This window comes from Narcine bancroftii, chromosome 10, assembly GCF_036971445.1.
Source record: "Narcine bancroftii isolate sNarBan1 chromosome 10, sNarBan1.hap1, whole genome shotgun sequence".
NCBI classification, from domain to species: Eukaryota; Metazoa; Chordata; class Chondrichthyes; order Torpediniformes; family Narcinidae; genus Narcine; species Narcine bancroftii.
Window position 1 is genome coordinate 101,807,962 of NC_091478.1, and position 17,691 is coordinate 101,825,652.

The window sequence follows — 17,691 nt, forward strand, 5'->3', positions numbered from 1 at the left end:
TCTGACATTCTTCTCTATTCCCAGACTGAAATCCTCACCCAGTCTACCAAGATTCCTTCTGAAGAATAGACAAATGAACAACAGTGATTTAAATGATGGCCTCAGGGATCAAGCATAGATTCATAAATGCTCTTCTTTTCCTGAGTAGCCTTGTATTTCCATTTAGCTGGAAACAGAGCCCACAAGTCATTGAAGTTGTGATAACTTCAATAATGTATTCACCTGCTAATTAGGCAGCTTGGAATGAACTTCCATTTCCAATCGTGTTTCTTATCCTTTTTTGCTTCTTAAGATTATTCGTGACTAAGTGCAACACTTCACATTACTTAACCATTCCAACTCTTTTCCATTCAGCTTTTTACATTTCACCTTCCATAACTTTAAATTTTAATTTTTAAAATTAAATTTAGACATACTGCACATTAACAAGACATTTCAGTCCATGAGTCTATGCTACCCAATTACACCCAATTAACCTACACCCCCAGAACGTTTCGAACAGTGGGATGGAAACTAGAGCCCCTGGTGGCAAACCATGCAAACAAATAAACTCCTTACAGACAACGCGGGATTCGAACCCCAGTGCCAATTGCTGGTACTGTAAAGGTGTTGAGCTAACCACTCTGCCAACATGATTGAACCCCGGTCTCCCACGTGAAAGATGGGAATGCTACCAAGGACCTCATCTCCTTAACCTAACTTGCCTGTTCTTTTCCTCCACCACTTTTTTTTGTACTGCACTAGATCCCAGAAATCTGCTGATATCCTGTTTATCTCAACTTCCATCTACTTTGGGTTCCAATCCAGTTTTAAAATTCTATCCTTGTTTTCAAATGCCTTAGTGGCTATTTTCCTTCCAATTGTTGTAATCTTCTCCAGCCTTGAAACCTTTTTTCACTCTGGTTTCTCACACAACTCCTACTTTAAACACTCCATGACTGGCAACATCTTTCCCAGATACAATGTCATTAACCTTTTGAAATTCTCCTCAATCCTGCAATCCCTGGGATATGTCCAGTGAACATTCACCTTCCCTCCTTTGCAGCAAATAGTTATGAAGATTAAAACTGAACCAAATACTTTGAACTTTTTGTTTAAGCATCTGCTCACATTTTGTTCATACCTTGATGAAGGAATCAAGCCAGAAGCGTTGGTTATGTATCTTTATCGTTCTTATATAAAGTGCACTCTTTGACTTCTTGAGTTTCCCCATCATGGTGTTTTTACTTCAATCATGGTATTTGCAGACTTTTGTGTTTTACTCAAAAACTCTAGGTGCACTCTCACGAGAGTCCTTTATAATTTGCAGTAATATATCTGTGCTCTTGTACTCAAACCCTCTCACAATAAAAAGAAGACACAAGGGATTGTAGATGCATGAATATGGAATGAAAAACAAACCAGAGGGAACATGGATGTGAATTAGAACTGAGAGTGGATAGGGAAGAAATTTGCTCTAGAGAAAAAGGGGGATTTCAGATTTATTATCAGAGTACATACATGACATCACATACATCCCTGTGATTCCCTTTTCTGCAGGTGTGCCATGGCAGAATTACCACTAATTGGTAGTGCAAAAAATAAACAGTACACAGTGTAAAACTGTTAAACAAAGAACTGTAAACAAACTGACTGAGTAACACAGAGAGAATAAAGAAGAAAATCAATAAAGTGCACAAGTAAGAGTCCTTAAATGAATCTCTGATTGCGTTTGTCATTGAGGAGTCTGATGATGGAGGATCGCAGCTGTTCCTGAACCTGGTGGTGTGAGCCTTGAAGCACCTATACATTTTTCCTGATGGCAACAATGAGAACAGTGTGTGTGCTGGGTGGTGTGGGTCTTTGATGATTGGTGTTGCTCTCCGATAGCAGCGCTTCCTGTAGATTTCTCAATAGTGGGTAAGTTTTGCCTGTGATGACTTGGGCTGTGTCCACTACCTTTTGGAGGGCTTTACACTCGGGGTATTGGTTTTCACATACCAGACCGTGATGCAGCAGGTCAGTACACTTTCCACCACACCTCTGTAGAAATTTTCCAAGTTTTCTGATGTCATACCGAACCTCCGAAAACTCCTGAGAAAGTAGATTGCTTTCTTCATGATAATATTGATGTGTTGGGTCCAGGAAATATCCTGTGAGTGTGTGACTCCCAAGAACTTAAAATTTGCTTACCCTCTCCACGTTTGATCCCCCAATGATCACTGGATTGTACGCCTCTGGCTTATCTTTCCTGAAGTCAACAATAAGCATAGGTTTAAAATGAAGGGGTGGTAGAATATTTCAAAAGGACTTGCAGGGGAACATTTTCATATCAAGGGTGGTCCATATATGTGATGACTTGCCAGAAGAAATGGTAGAGACTGGCCTAATTATGTCTTTAAAAGACATGGACTGGTAAATGGAAGGGAGATATGGGCCAAGTGCATTTGGTCCTCATGGACAAATTGGATTGAATAGCTTCTGATGGTCTTGTTTCTTTCGAGGATTCCATGAGTATACAGTACCATGAATGAAGGAAATAAAGCTTTCCATCCAGAGTACTGGAAGAAAATGTGTGGTACTATACAAGAACAATATTGCAAATCTGTCCTGGACCAATAGGGTTCCCTAATTTTTCCAGCTTCCTTTAATCACAGTAGCTCTAATCAATTTTTAACTCTTTACACTTACATTAATTGTATATTTGTCTCAGTCAATCAGCCACACACAGTAAGATATTGTTTACATGAAACCCTTGGGACTTTGGTTTCTGTGAAAGCTTTGGATGTGCAACGGTCCAATTCTTTCATTATAATTTAACAACTTAAGAAATTGATAGGAAAACCACAGGAAAAGAAATGTTAAAAAATAGAGAGGACGACACAAATATGTTTCCAAATTCTGATTATTTAACATGTGATTAATATTTGCAGCCGTCAAATTAAATCATACAAGATATAGGAGCAGTAATAGGACATTTGGCCCATTGGGTCTTCTCTGCCATTCCATCATGAGCTGATCTATTCACCCATTCAGGCCGCTCTCTTGCCTCCTCCCCATAACCTTTGAGCGAGATAGACAGAGTAAATATAGGTAGGCTTTTTATACTGAGTGTATGTGAGATACAAGCCCAGAGGATGTGGATTAAGGGTGAAAGGGGAAAAGTTTAGGGGGAACATAAAGGAGAATTTTTTCACACAGAGAGGGGTGGGAGAGTGGAATGAGCTGCCAGCTGAAGTTGTGAATGCAGGCTCAATTTTAACATTTAAGAAGAATTTGGACAGGTACATGGATGGGAGAGGTATGGAGAGTTATGGACTGGGTGCAGATCCGTGGGACGAGGCAGAAAAAATGGTTTGATCCAGACTAGAAGGGCCAAAGTGGCTTGCTGCTGTTTACATGTGTAGGTTCTATAGTTTTTTTTTTACACTACCAACAAGTGGTGATTGTGCCTCACCTGCACGTATGTACTCTGACAATAAATCTGAAATCAAAATTAATTTGTGTTGTAATGTTCTATGGTTCTATAGCACTGGATATGAACCTGAGTCACATGCACTGTAATATGCTATCGTGATACCCTTCCCTATTTAACCATTTAATCTTGGAAATGGGTACCCATCCTTAATGGTAAGTGGTTTGTTAAATGCATTTCAGAAGGCAGGTAAAGTTATCGCAGTGGGATGTCACGTGAAGAGAATAAATAGGAGAAACAGATGGCACGGTTGATCTTCTACCTCAAAATTTTCCTGCACCATCTCCATAGTCCTTGATTTCCTTAATATCCAGAAACTCAACTGCTTCTGTTTTACATGATTCACTGATGAAGTCTCCTCAGCCTGCCAAGCTAAAGAAAGCAAAAGATTTACTGTCCTCTGTGTAACATCCTCCTTGTACTCAGCATGTCGAGCCTTGCAAGAATGTCACATTTCAATTAGCTCTCCCCTCATTTTCCTCAGCCCCACAGAACACAGGCCCAGTCAACTCGATCTTTTCTCACAAAGCATACCCAGTTATTAGCTGAATGCAAATTCACTGTACGCTTCTCATGCAAGTACTTATTTTATATAGGACACAACATTCCAAGTGGGAGTGAAGTCAGACATCTTTATTTCTGCACTCAAATCCTCTTCTAACAAAGGAAGATGAATGGTATGTTTACATAATTGTTTCCTGTACCTCAATGTTAGTTTTCAGTGACCAGCAGACAAGACTAACTTGGTCACTTTGAACATCAATGATACCAACTCTGTCACCATTTAAAAAAATTCCTTTTATTGTTTTGTGCATCATGTGGATAATTAAGCCTAGCCTACTTCTGGCAAGGGCTGAGGAAAGTCGATCTCCCACCCTCCAGCCTCACTACATTCTACAGAGGATGTATTAGAGCATCCTGTGCAATTGCATCACCACCTGGTTTGGAAGCTGTACCACCTTGGACCACAAGACCCTACAGAGGATAGTGAAGTCAGCGGAAAAGATAATCAAGGGCTCTCTTCCTATTAAAAAGAGCATCTACAACACTCGATGCAGGTGAAAGGCAATAAATATTGTGAAGGATTCCACACACCCTCACGTAAACTGCTCCCCTTCTGACATGTGGTACGGGGTACCATGGCACTCTGGTCATTACTTCTAGATTGGGCAATAGTTTTTTTTTAACCCCAAGCCATCAGGCTCCTAAATTCCCAGGTCATATGTAGATAGAGTATCACGAACTTTTACTGTATATGTTTTAATATTTTAATATTTCAGTGTTTAACTTCTATACTTCTATTCTAACTTATATTTATGTAAATATGATCCATGGTCCTGGAGAAACACCATCTCGTCTTTACTGTGCAAGCATGGAATGAACGATAAAGGTGACTTGACTTGATGTTTCAACATGATAATTCATTTTCCATGTTCCTGCCCACTCATTTTTCTTGTTTATAACCTTTGAATGACTTTACATTGCCTTTTCCCACCAGGTTTTAAATCATTAACAAAGTTAGGAATATGATGTTGAGCCTCTTCTGTTAAATTGTTGATGATAGATCAGTAACATCAATCCCTTAAGCAGCCTGTTAGCCAGAGAAAGGTCCTTGCTACTAATTATCAACCCATATCAGCATATGACCCAATTTTGTGTAGTCCAACCTTGTTGACTGCTCTAAGTTACATCCTCAAAGAACCTCTGAGGATCAGTCAAATTCCATGCTGACTCTTCTCAGCCCTGTTAATCTTTTCAAACCATTCAGCTATAACACATCTCATTCAAGGTTCCAGCATGTATTTCCATCACCAAGATTTACCAGTCAAGTCCAGTAATTCCATTTTCTTTCTTGCTTCCTTCTTAAATTGTCTCGTCATATAAAGGCCAGTCTCTGTACGGAGTTTGTAGATTCTCCCCATGTCGGTGTGGGTGTCCTTCAGGTATTCCAGTTTCCTCCCACCCTTCAAAAACGTGCAGAGACTGTTGGCCAATTGGGTGTAATTGGGCAACATGGGCTCATGGGCTGGAAGGGCCTGTTACCGTGCTGTATGACTTAATTTCAAAATGCAATTTTAATTTAAAATTTAAAGTTAAAATTTCAAGACCATAGATTTGATTCTTTAATTATTGAATTATGAGGTTTTATTATCATCAGTTTGTTTTATACATATATTATATCAGATTTATTCAGATACTTGAATGTAATTTTTCCATCTGCCATGGTGGGATTCAAACTCTTGTTCCCAGATCAATTTGTCCAGAGCTCTGGATTCCAGTGCAATAGCTTAATCACTTTACCACCGTATCTCCATTTGGCCAGAGCTGGGCTGAGAGGTCAAGGTTCATTCAACCATTTGGTCTGAGCAACCAGAGGGACTGGACAAAGGGCCACGATGAGCTGAGCCACTAAAAAGGAAGAGGATCTGTGAAGCAAGACATGGGGCAGAAATCAAACAAGGAACAGGCAGGGCAGAGCAATACACAAAAGTGCTGGAGAAGCTCAGCAGGTCACGCCGTGTCTATAGGAAGCAAAAGAACATAACCAACATTTTGAGCCTGAGCCCTTTGTCAATGAGATGTTGGTTATATTCCTTTGCTTCCTATAGACGCGGCATGACTTGCTGAGTTTCTTCAGCACTTTTGTGCATTGCACTACAGTCAGTGCATCTGCAGACTTTCCTGTTTAACAGGCAGGGTAGATTCATCCTGTGCCCATCTGTATGTAACATTACGGACATGTTTTCTGATGAGTCCCCTCTATTTATGAAGTGAGTTATTTATTGCATTGTTTTAAAGATGGTCTCTTTTGCCTTTAGCATCAGAGCACATGTTCTATTTGGAAGCAATTGCAACTGGAGACAACATCACTAATGCAACATATATGACATGACCAAGAAACATCTTCGACCTTCAGCTCTGTTGCATTAAGGAGTCCCACTTGTAAAGGTTATAATGTATTGTAAGGTTCAAGCAGCTAGAAATGTTTTTGAATTCCATGAATATGTCTCCATAGAAATAGCCTTTAAGTCAAGTTCTTTTTTCTTCATGCTGGAGATGAACAATCACATTTTGAATTTGTTTTTCAGAACCAAGATAAAATGTAGACAGTCCAGATAATTTCTTTGAATGTTCTTTTGAAAGTACAGTACAACTCCGATTACCCAAAATTGGATTCTCAGAAATCCTCATTGATCTGAAATATTTTTAAAGCAGAACTGACCTCGCAGTTTGAAAAAAAAAATCACTCGACAAGAAATTGGAATGTCAATTGTCCTTTTTTTAAGTAACTCCCTCGCCTCTCTCTTTCCATTTCTTCTTTACCTTCCCCTATTGACTTTTCTCTCCCTCTCAAACTGCATGCCACTGTCTCTCAGCTGCAAGTGGCAAGAAGAATCCCTTGTCCCAGCATCATCCTCCTCTCCCCTCCCCTATCGTCAGCACACCAGACACCGACGCCAAATCTGGATCCTCCCCTTGGCCTACTTCCCCAGTATACATGTGCAGTAGGCATAGGGGAGAATATGGAGTCAGGACTCTGGTGTTGAGACTCCAGTGTCCGGAGCTCCGGTGACCAGGGAGACAGGAGCCCACCAACTCGCCAGGGAGTATTCCACAAATCCAGGAAGCCTCCTTGGGGATCAGCAGTAGCGGTGGGTTCATGTTGGGGACTGGCAGCTATGGTTGGGTGATCTCAGTGGTTGGCAACAGTCAGGTGGTTTTGGTGTTTGGTGGCCGCGATGTGTTCATCTCAGTGACCAGTGGTGGCCAGCATTTTTCTGGTGAGAATTAAACATCATTTTAACACTCAAAAAGCCTTCCCTTGTTGTTTGGTGATGTTTAAACACTGTTACAAGTGATTTGCTGTTGTTGCTCGGGTTTTTAAAAAAATGACCAGTTCTCCAACAAAAAATGTTTATCCGACATAGGCCCGGTTCCGACCCTTTTAGATAATCAGAGTTGTACAGTATTAACATTTTAATATTTTAGTATCTGTTTTAAGTATATTCGAACTATTAAAAAAATTAAGCTAAACAGAGAAAAACTCAATGCTACTTTAGAATGGACTATTCATTTTAAGGAGTCAAACAATGATGTCTGCATGCTGCCCAAGTGATTTTCAAGGGAAATAGCTCCTAGAATGCTTCCACCATCGTTGTCTCCGCCCCATCCTCAACATTCATTGGAGCGACTTCACCTCCAACATCGAAGTATTCGAGATGGCATCGAATCCACGCTGCTGAAGATCCAACTGCGCTGGGTGGGTCACGTCTCTAGAATGGAGGACCATCACCTTCCCAAGATCGTGTTATATGGCGAGCTCTCCACTGGCCACTGAGACAGAGGTGCAGCAAAGAAGAGGTACAAGGACTGCCTAAAGCGCTTGGTGCCTGCCACATTGACCACCGCCAGTGGGCTGATATCACCTCCAACCGTGCATCTTGGCGCCTCACAGTTGGGCGGGCAGCAACCTCCTTTGAAGAAGACCGCAGAGCCCACCTCACTGACAAAAGACAAAGGAGGAAAAACCCAACACCCAACCCCAACCCACCAAGTTTCCCCTGCAACCGCTGCAAACGTGTCTGCCTGTCCCGCATCGGATTGTCAGCCACAAACGAGCCTGCAGCTGACGTGGACTTTACCCCTCCATAAATCTTCGTCCGCGAATTCAAGCCAAATCAAGAAGATCTCCCTGTTACTTCCAGGGAACTTGAACATGGTACTCAACCCTAGCTGGGAAGCTCATGATTAAAAATCACCCAGAAAAATATAAAGCCACTTAATAAAAGAAAAATGAAACAAGCCACTAAACTCAAGCAGTAAAGGAGCTGTGTGCTGGCCAGTCCATTAGAGCAAGCTATGATTAATGGGAAGTTTACATTCGGAAAGCAGAGGGATATAAACACTGGCAACTTTTATTCATATTAATCACATTTAGTCACAAGCAGCTGTGACACGGACAGTGGTAGAATTCAATTGTTTAAACAATTTGTTATCATTAGCTGGAATATCCAACATTTCCACATCTGCATAGAACTTGCTGAGGAATTTGTCAGTTTGCCGACTGGGTTTTTTTGAAAGTAAACAATCATTATACTAATTTAAGGTTGTGATTATACTCCCCCCACTGCTTTATATCAGATTTTTCTAAACTGCATAATGAAAAATCTCATAAACACAGCAGCCCATTTTTCTGCAGGGCATAATCACGCTGTTTGCTCTGTGATTTATGGCGCATGTGCAATTATGGACATCTCAAAATGCGACATGGATTCATGGCTTTAGTGGGGTCGGAAGGAAGTTTCTGACAGATGAGTGATTCCGTTTATTTTTGCATTGGGCGGATTTAGTAAATGTGCTAATACTGCTTTTCAAAGTTTTCTTTTCTCTTCGTAATTTAGGCAAGTTTCTTTCTTAAGGGATCAGTACCTGCGTCGATCTTTTATTCCTTGTCAGGCCATTATCATTCATCAACATGACATGCCTACATTGGCCCCACTATTAGCCAGCAAACACTCATACAGCTGGTTCAAAACAGTTGTCTCCAATTATATACAGATGGTGGTGGATGTATTCATCAGAGGTAAGAGTGAATGGTTTTACCCATAAATCTTCAATATCAAAGATGAGTCAACACCCAGCTTTGATAAGAGTTATTTTACTCTTGGAACCTTACAGGGCAAGTTTACTGAATAAAATGGACTAAGATGATAGTTATCAGTCATTACGATTCACATGCTGACAAATCATTGCTGAGCCATACGACGTACCAGCTGGATAAGCCATCAAAAATTGTTTGCGCTTTTGTTTTCTTCATCTTTTGTGCAGACGACAGGCACTATTGTGTTGAATACTTGCAATTTTCTAATTCTCCCACACACCTTCTCAACCTCTGGATAAAAAAAAAATACCAGATGCCCTTGAAAGTGCATGAGGATTGACAAAACTGGCACCAGACCCAAGTTACAGACTGCTTGAGGAAAAAAAAGAACTAGCATGTGACCATCACAATTATTGTCCAAATGATGTGTGGATATTCCCACTTGCAGGTGAGAACTGAACTGGGGCAAGGAATAGAAGAGAGTTTCTCAAGAGTGTGATGAGGATGTGAACTCACTGCCACTTTGAGTAGTAGCAGCATTCATGGGAAATAAAAGCAGATCGAGGCAGGATGGAATTGGAAGTGAATAAACCGGATGCAAGATAAAGGGGGAGGGGATGGTCTGAGGAGGTTTGCATGGAGCAAAAGAATTAGTGAGGTAAAATGGTTGATTATCAACTGCATTTTTGATAATCTTGAGACAGAGTGTGATTTGATGTGTGCGAAACCTGGAGCATTTCACAATGTAAAAGTCAGTGTATAAACACAAACGTATGAAAGATTATGAGAAAGAAGGAAGAGATTCTGCAATGGGAAAGCAGAAAGTCGTTCGTTTCTTATTTCTCCTGGGATTTGTTTGAGCTAATACAAAATATGTAAAAGCATTTGTTCACAGATTTCAACAATAGAAGCAGAGATTGATCAGTCCATCTCTAGAAGATACATTTTCTGAGATATAAATCGACTACTATCTCTGGTAGCTCCTAGAAACAATCCATCAAGTGGCAAAGCAAGGACAGTTCCGATTGTTTTCCTGAACACCACCATTCCCAGTACAAAAAGATTGGTGCTTGGTTACAATGAAAAATTCTGGTGCAGGTGCCAGTCCCCTTCATTACACATTTATATCAGGCATTAGTCTCCTCTTGTATGCTGGACTGCTCGTGTGACTGTTGAGGGGGGTCGAGACAACAAAACCATGATCATTTGCTCAATTGCAAGCTTTCTTTTCACCAGTTGCTCCAAGCTTTATTTTTGCTCACTGTTGTTTTCATCAGTCATTACATAATTTATATTTCCAAACTTATTTTTCTTCCAAAACTGGAAGAATTACAACAGAGTGAAATACAAAAGTTTGCAGATGTTGCCATGTAATAAAAAAAAAACCAGAAACGCTCGAGGAACCCAGCTGGTCAGACACCATCCATAGGAGAAAAGTCAAGTTTATTGTCCTCTGATTGCACAAGTACAACCCAACAAAACAACATTCTCCAGCTCTTGGTGCAAAACATGCAGACACACAACCAGACATCACGCACATGCATATCAGGACAAGGCATTCATAGAAATACATAAATAAATATTGCTTCATGGATACGAGAGTCTCAGAGGGTGAGTGCCAGCAGTTCCCTTGGTCGTTCTCACTGCCCGTTGGGAAGAAGTTGCTCCTCATCCTGGGGGTGCTGGCTCTGATCCTCCTGTATATCTTCCCCGACGGGAGCAGCTGAAAGATGCTGTGTGCACGGGCTCAAAACATTGGTAATATAACTTTACCTCCCATGGATTCTGCGAGATGGCCGAGTTCCTCCCACATTTTAGAATCACAGAAGCCCACAGAAAAGTGAACTTTCAGCTCATCGTGTGTGCTGGTCTTCACCAGTCCTATTTGAACTTGATAACTGTATCTGTCTCCACTACCTTCTCTGTCAGCTCATTCTGATGTTCATCACTCTTTGTATGAAAAACATCTCCCTTCTCACATTAAACTAGGTTTTAACTAATTTCTAACTCCTCTGCAGTCGAAAAAATATTCTATCCATTTCATAACCCAGTGTAATGTCATCCCTTAGCCTTTAATGGACCAGCGAGAATAAATCCAGCTTTTCCAAATTCTCCTTATGGCTACAGTCTTCCATCCTGTTCAATCTCTTCTGCACTCTTCTCTATTACTACCACAACATTCCTGTAGTGTGGCACGCAATACTTGTGGTGTTCACAATACTCTCAGCTTCAATACTGGTTGAAATTCCCAAGGATATTATGACTGCAGGTAGAGTACGGGGCGCAGGAAAGCAGCTGAACTGCATTTCTGATGCATCTGTCTTAACATAGTTCAGAGCAGGCATGGGAAATTGCCCCCAGCCCATCAAGTCCATGGAAATGGGGGCCTAATTTAAAGATGAAGCTGCAATCAATCAGTCATATCTGGATTTTAATCAGGGGCTAAAGTCCTCCCACTAAACCAGCCATTGTCAGTGGGGTACCTTAGCCCACTCTCAAGGACCATAACACATTCAAGTAAAAGGCTCGTTTTCATTTCACCTCACAAAACACAGATATTTTCTACTGCTTCACAGGGAATGGGGTCAATAAACTTTAAGCAGACTCCTCGGGTTGGGGGGGGGGTGCAAAGCTGAATAAAGGCTGCACTAAACTGTTTAAATTACTTGTGAAGGTATCTTGTGTGTTAGGGACTTTGTGAATTTGCCTCGTTTGTTCCTGTAGGTATTCCCTACATAATTTCCCAATCTTCCACATGTTATTTCTGATGTCATCAGGTGGGATTCAGATTTTGCATGTGTGGACAAGGTTGGGCATTTAAATTCATTAGGCCTGGAGGCGATTAGTGTGGCAAGGCTTTGATGACGAGAAGTGGGAGCAGGCAAACTTTCTCCATCTAGACCATTTGCATATCACTTAAGTATTCCCTATGCCATCAGTACTCTGTGATTAGTGAGGGATTGCTAAAGGTGTTATGCGATTGGAAGGGAAGGTTGAGAATCACTGCTCTAGACCCAATTGTTAATGAAATATTTTGCTTGAAAAAAATCGTCACTGGCCCATTTCCTTTGGAGTTATGAAACCATGCACATAACAAGTCAATTAGATACAATTAAAACAGTGGTTTTCAAACTTTTGCTTTCCATCCACTTACCACCTTAAGCAATCCCTTACTAATCACAGAGCACCTATGACATAGGGAATACTTAAAGTAGTATGCAAGTCAAAGAAAAAGGTTGAGAACCACTGATCTAGACAAACTGCACCAGTGTTAATATAGACTCTAGTGTATTTGTTTGTAAAGCAGGGGAATTTCCTCAGAGTAGAATCATGGAAAATAGGACCCTTGGACCTTCTAGCCACTGCCAAACTATTATTCTGACTTGTCTCACAGATCAGCACCCAGTCCATAGCCCTCCATAACTCTCCCATCCACGTATCTGTCTAAATTCTTCTTAAATGTTAAAATTGAGCCCGCATTCACCACTTTAACTGGCAGCTCATTCCACTACACCCTCTGAAGAAGTTCCCCCTAACATTCTGCTTAAATTTTTCCCCATATCCTCTGGTTTGTAACTCACCTACCCTCAGTGGAAAAGCTTAATTGCATTTATTCTGTCTATACCCCTCGTAATTTTGTATACCTCTATCAAATCTCCCCTCATTCTTCTACACTCCAGCAAATCAAGTCCTAACCTGTTTAACCTTGGGTAACTCAGTTCCTCAAGTCCCAGCAATATCCTAGTAAATCTTGTCTGCACTCCTTCAATCTCATTGATAATTTTATTGCAGTTATGTGTCCAAAACTGCACATAGTGGTCTTACACTTCAAAATTTGGACACATAAATTGGAAAGATTTACAACTTTCCCAAGAACCAGATTAAGCTGTATTCTAAATCCATGTGTAAAACTTACCAGATTAAGGAGGAAAGCAGATTTATTAGACAAATCAGGCATTTTTTTTCTCCAGGTCATATTTGAGACTGGTGATTGACAAGAAGCAACAAATTCCAATTTTGTCAATTAGCATTCCAAGCATTTTCAAAGCTTTGCATGTGAACTTTAACGGTAACTCATCTACTTTCTATTTTGTTTGCCCTCTCCACTTCAATAACATTAATTCCTAAGGGGTTCGGGGTCATTACAAAACTGAGATTAATAAAATAAGACAGGGGTCTTATAGTTTATGAATGGTTTATTTTTCAATCTTCTTCAGCATGATGCTGAACCAAGCCATGAAAGACCCCAACAATGAAGACGCTGTTTACATCCGGTACCGCACGGATGGCAGTCTCTTCAATCTGAGGCGCCTGCAAGCTCACACCAAGACACAAGAGAAACTTGTCCGTGAACTACTCTTTGCAGATGATGCCGCTTTAGTTGCCCATTCAGAGCCAGCTCTTCAGCGCTTGACGTCCTGCTTTGCGGAAACTGCCAAAATGTTTGGCCTGGAAGTCAGCCTGAAGAAAACTGAGGTCCTCCATCAGCCAGCTCCCCACCATGACTACCAGCCCCCCCACATCTCCATCGGGCACACAAAACTCAAAACGGTCAACCAGTTTACCTATCTCGGCTGCACCATTTCATCAGATGCAAGGATCGACAATGAGATAGACAACAGACTCGCCAAGGCAAATAGCGCCTTTGGAAGACTACACAAAAGAGTCTGGAAAAACAACCAACTGAAAAACCTCACAAAGATAAGCGTATACAGAGCCGTTGTCATACCCACACTCCTGTTCGGCTCCGAATCATGGGTCCTCTACCGGCACCACCTACGGCTCCTAGAACGCTTCCACCAGCGTTGTCTCTGCTCCATCCTCAACATCCATTGGAGCGCTCACACCCCTAACGTCGAGGTACTCGAGATGGCAGAGGTCGACAGCATCGAGTCCACGCTGCTGAAGATCCAGCTGCGCTGGATGGGTCACGTCTCCAGAATGGAGGACCATCGCCTTCCCAAGATCGTATTATATGGCGAGCTCTCCACTGGCCACCGTGACAGAGGTGCACCAAAGAAAAGGTACAAGGACTGCCTAAAGAAATCTCTTGGTGCCTGCCACATTGACCACCGCCAGTGGGCTGATAACGCCTCAAACCGTGCATCTTGGCGCCTCACAGTTTGGCGGGCAGCAGCCTCCTTTGAAGAAGACCGCAGAGCCCACCTCACTGACAAAAGGCAAAGGAGGAAAAACCCAACACCCAACCCCAACCAACCAATTTTCCCTTGCAACCGCTGCAATCGTGTCTGCCTGTCCCGCATCGGACTGGTCAGCCACAAACGAGCCTGCAGCTGACGTGGACTTTTTACCCCCTCCATAAATCTTCGTCCGCGAAGCCAAGCCAAAGAAAAAGAAAAAAAAATACAAATCAACCAAAAGCTCATTGATGACAAAGATTTTAGGTGCAATATGATCTAATCCTGTTCTATTAGAAACAACCTGCTGCCAATTACAATTATTCAACATAACTTATTCCCTCCAAGTCAAATACCATTTTCAAACAGCCAACTATTTCTTTCCAAAACATTCATTTTTCTTAAAAATTCTGTTTTGGCATAATATCTTGTATGTAGTTTTAATCCTTGAATTCTTTTGATACCATTGAAATGTGGTAAGTCTTGGGGATTTGGGGCAATTGGGAGCATTGAGAAGGGCACTCAATGGCAGTTTGAATGGGAGGGACTGATTGGGGGAGAATGAGTGGATGAAGGGAATTGGGACCAAGGTTAGGTCGAGGATAACAGCCAGATGACAGGTGGCAAGTAATTACAAGCATCTGTTCCCATCTTACAGCAGCTATGAGGTCATGGTTTACTCTAGAGTCCAGCACTGGGTTCTCCCAGGACAATGTCAATTAACTTTCCGGGCAAAACTCCAAAATGAACTTTATTTTACTTGTTCTCTTTCCATGATCTGAGTGTGGTAGGCAATCTAGCGCTTACTACCCATGCCAAATTGATCTCAAGAAAGGTGAGCAACTTTCTTGAACCACTATGGTCATATTAATGAAGGTACCTCCAGTGTGCTGTTGGGTAGGAAGTTCCAGGATTTGGATCCAGAGATGATGAAGGAATGGAGAAGCTCAAGAAGGAGGGTGGTAATAAAAGTACAAAATTATATGATGCTTAGAAAGGGGAGATAGCGAGAAGCTTTGGAAGAGGTGTCTATCACCAGGTGGCTTGATTTCAGTAGAAGGTAAGAGATTTAGAGATTAGAGAAAAAAATCCATCTGAGAGTTTGGTAATTGATGGCCAGTATAGACGGGCCTTTTCCACAACCCTTCAATTTTTCACGATGCAGATAATAGAAAGGCATGCAACTCCAGTTGAAATTTTTAATTTAAATGTAGACATTCACCATGATAGTAGGCCCTTCTTGCCCATGAGCTCATGCAATCCAAATTCCCCAATTAACTGACAAACCGGGTGGGAGGAAACTGGAGCACCCAGAGGAAACCAATGCAGACAAAGGGAGAAACTCCTTACAGCCAGCACCGGATTTGAACCCATGTTGCTAGTGCTGTAATAGCATTGTACTAACCGCTAAGCCAACTGTGTCACCCACGAAACAATTGTCACAGGATACCCAGCCTCTGACTGGCTCATGCAGTCATAGCATGGTATACAGCTGAAGTAAAAATACAATGCTGGAGAAACTCAGCAGGTCAAACAATATAGTTTATATAGCAAAGATAAAGACATATAACCAACATATTAGTCCAGTTGAGCTATTGGACAATGGTGACCTTCAAGGACAATCAATAATGGTGGAGAAATCAGAAATGGCATTCACTGAATATCAGGATTAGCTGGTTATGTTCGGACATGTTGGAAACGATCAATGCTTATTCAGAGTGGCCCCACACAGAAACAGGCTCTTTGGCCCACCATGATCATGCTGACCTTCTTGCCCATTTGCTTACATTGGATCTGTATTCTTTAAAGTCTTTCCTATTTAAGTGTATGTTTGAACATCTCTTAAATATAGCTATTGTATCTGATTCTACTACCTCTTTTGGCTGCAACTACCATTAGTTTAAAACAACCTTGCTCTCAAACCCCCTTTAAAACTCCTTCCTCTTATACTAACCCAGTGCCTCCTTGCTTTTGATACTCCTGTCAAGGGAAAAAAACAATCTGACCATTTACCCTATCTATGCTTTTCATGCTTTCATATCCCACCATCAGATCATCCCTCAGCCTCTTTTGCTCCAGGGAAAATAAAGTTATCCAATCTCTCCCCATAGCTAAAGTCCTCCAATCCAGAAAACATCTCAGTGCATCTCCTCTATACTCTATCCAGCACAATCACATCCTTCCTGTAGCCTGGTGACAAGAGCTATACACAATACTCCCAGTGCTGTCGAATCAGCCCCACCACTGATGATCAGATTGCTAGAGGGTCGTTGCAAAGCAGCTGTGGCCAGGACACTGCCCTTAGGAATTTTTTGCAGGAATATCCTGGGCTGTGATGATTAATCTTCAATAACCACCACCATCTTTTTTGGTCTACTTCCAGCCATGAAATGCTTTGTTCTCAATTCTCAATTGTCTTTAGTTTCACTCAGGCTCCTTCAAACCGTAGTCTGTCAAACTTTAAAGTACAATTATTCTTAGTTCACCAATGTAATCCAGCTTTTCAGTCTGACAAAGGTTTTGATGAGGTCCAACACCAAGTAGGTTTGGCTGAAAGCAAGGAGGGAATTGGTGAGTGGATTATTGGGCCATTTGATAGCTGGGCAATTTTCCATAATATTGGGCAGATGCTAATGTTGTTGGCTGCAGTAGAATAGCTTGTCTGGAGGTACAGCTTGTTTTTCAGCACGTCTTCAGTACTACATCTGGAAGGTAGTCTGGTGCTATAGTTATTGTTGTTTCCACTGCTTTCAGACATTTCTAGATATCACATGTTATATTTTTAAAAATTAGCATTTTATTTACAACACAGTAGAAGCCAATTAACTACAAACCTGAATATTTTTTGGAGGGTGGGAGGAAACCAGAGCAGCTGGGGAAAACCCACGCAGGTCATGGGGGAGAGAATACAAACTCCAAACATATCACATTAAATGAAGAACAATGTAATTTCTTGCAAGATTGATATGGAATCACATGGGAAAACCTTGACCAGAATTGCTTAATTGAATGAATGGAATGGACCAAACTTCATAGCTAATATTTTGTAATTATACTCCACTATCAGGCTCACTGTGGACAATACCATTGTAGCATCATCAGACAGTTTTAAACAGCAATTGCCCTCTGAACTCATAATTCCTAATTATTTTAATATTCCAGGATCTTAAAAAGTAACAATGTTTCATTATTTTTAAAAATCTACTTTTCTGTGAAAGTTCTTCAAATGTCAGCCTTGTGGATGTCATGTGATGGGTGGCAGAGGCTTCCCAAAACTGATGCTCAACTAGCACCAGAAGAGGAAATAAATCATTTTGAAAGCACCTGATAGCGCTCCGGTTGCAAGTGAGAAAGGGCAGTGCAATGATTCCTGATAAAGCAATGTTAGCCTGGAAGTTTGATCAACTGCATTCATTCACTTTACTTTAAAGTGAGATGTGAGGTTCGCTGTTTACCAAATCAAATCATTGTTTCTCGTCAATGGTGATTAATGGATA

The 17,691-nt window shown here is 41.3% G+C and overlaps 1 protein-coding gene and 1 long non-coding RNA gene across 12 annotated transcripts in view; one reads left to right on the forward strand and one right to left on the reverse strand.

Annotated features, from left to right (window-relative positions):
* LOC138745040 (uncharacterized) overlaps window positions 1-7,494 on the forward strand; it is a 34,606-nt gene extending 27,112 nt beyond the window's left edge. For 2 of the 3 annotated variants that reach the window (XR_011345969.1, XR_011345970.1), the window contains exons 3-4: window positions 4,051-4,844; window positions 6,274-7,494. This is a non-coding gene — a long non-coding RNA (uncharacterized lncRNA). The remainder of the gene's footprint in view (window positions 1-4,050; window positions 4,845-6,273) is intronic. The other variant, XR_011345971.1, reaches the window with a different exon arrangement.
* The window catches only part of wwox (WW domain containing oxidoreductase), an 877,584-nt gene that overhangs the window by 135,210 nt on the left and 724,683 nt on the right, over window positions 1-17,691 (reverse strand). Inside the window, exon 9 of one of the 9 annotated variants that reach the window (XM_069902094.1) lies at window positions 3,782-3,826. The exons of the other annotated variants lie outside the window; for them this stretch is intronic. Within the exon in view, the coding sequence (XP_069758195.1) occupies window positions 3,797-3,826 (30 nt within the window). The 3' untranslated portion in view covers window positions 3,782-3,796. Of the gene's footprint in view, window positions 1-3,781; window positions 3,827-17,691 lie in introns of those variants that run through there. 9 annotated transcript variants of the gene reach the window in all.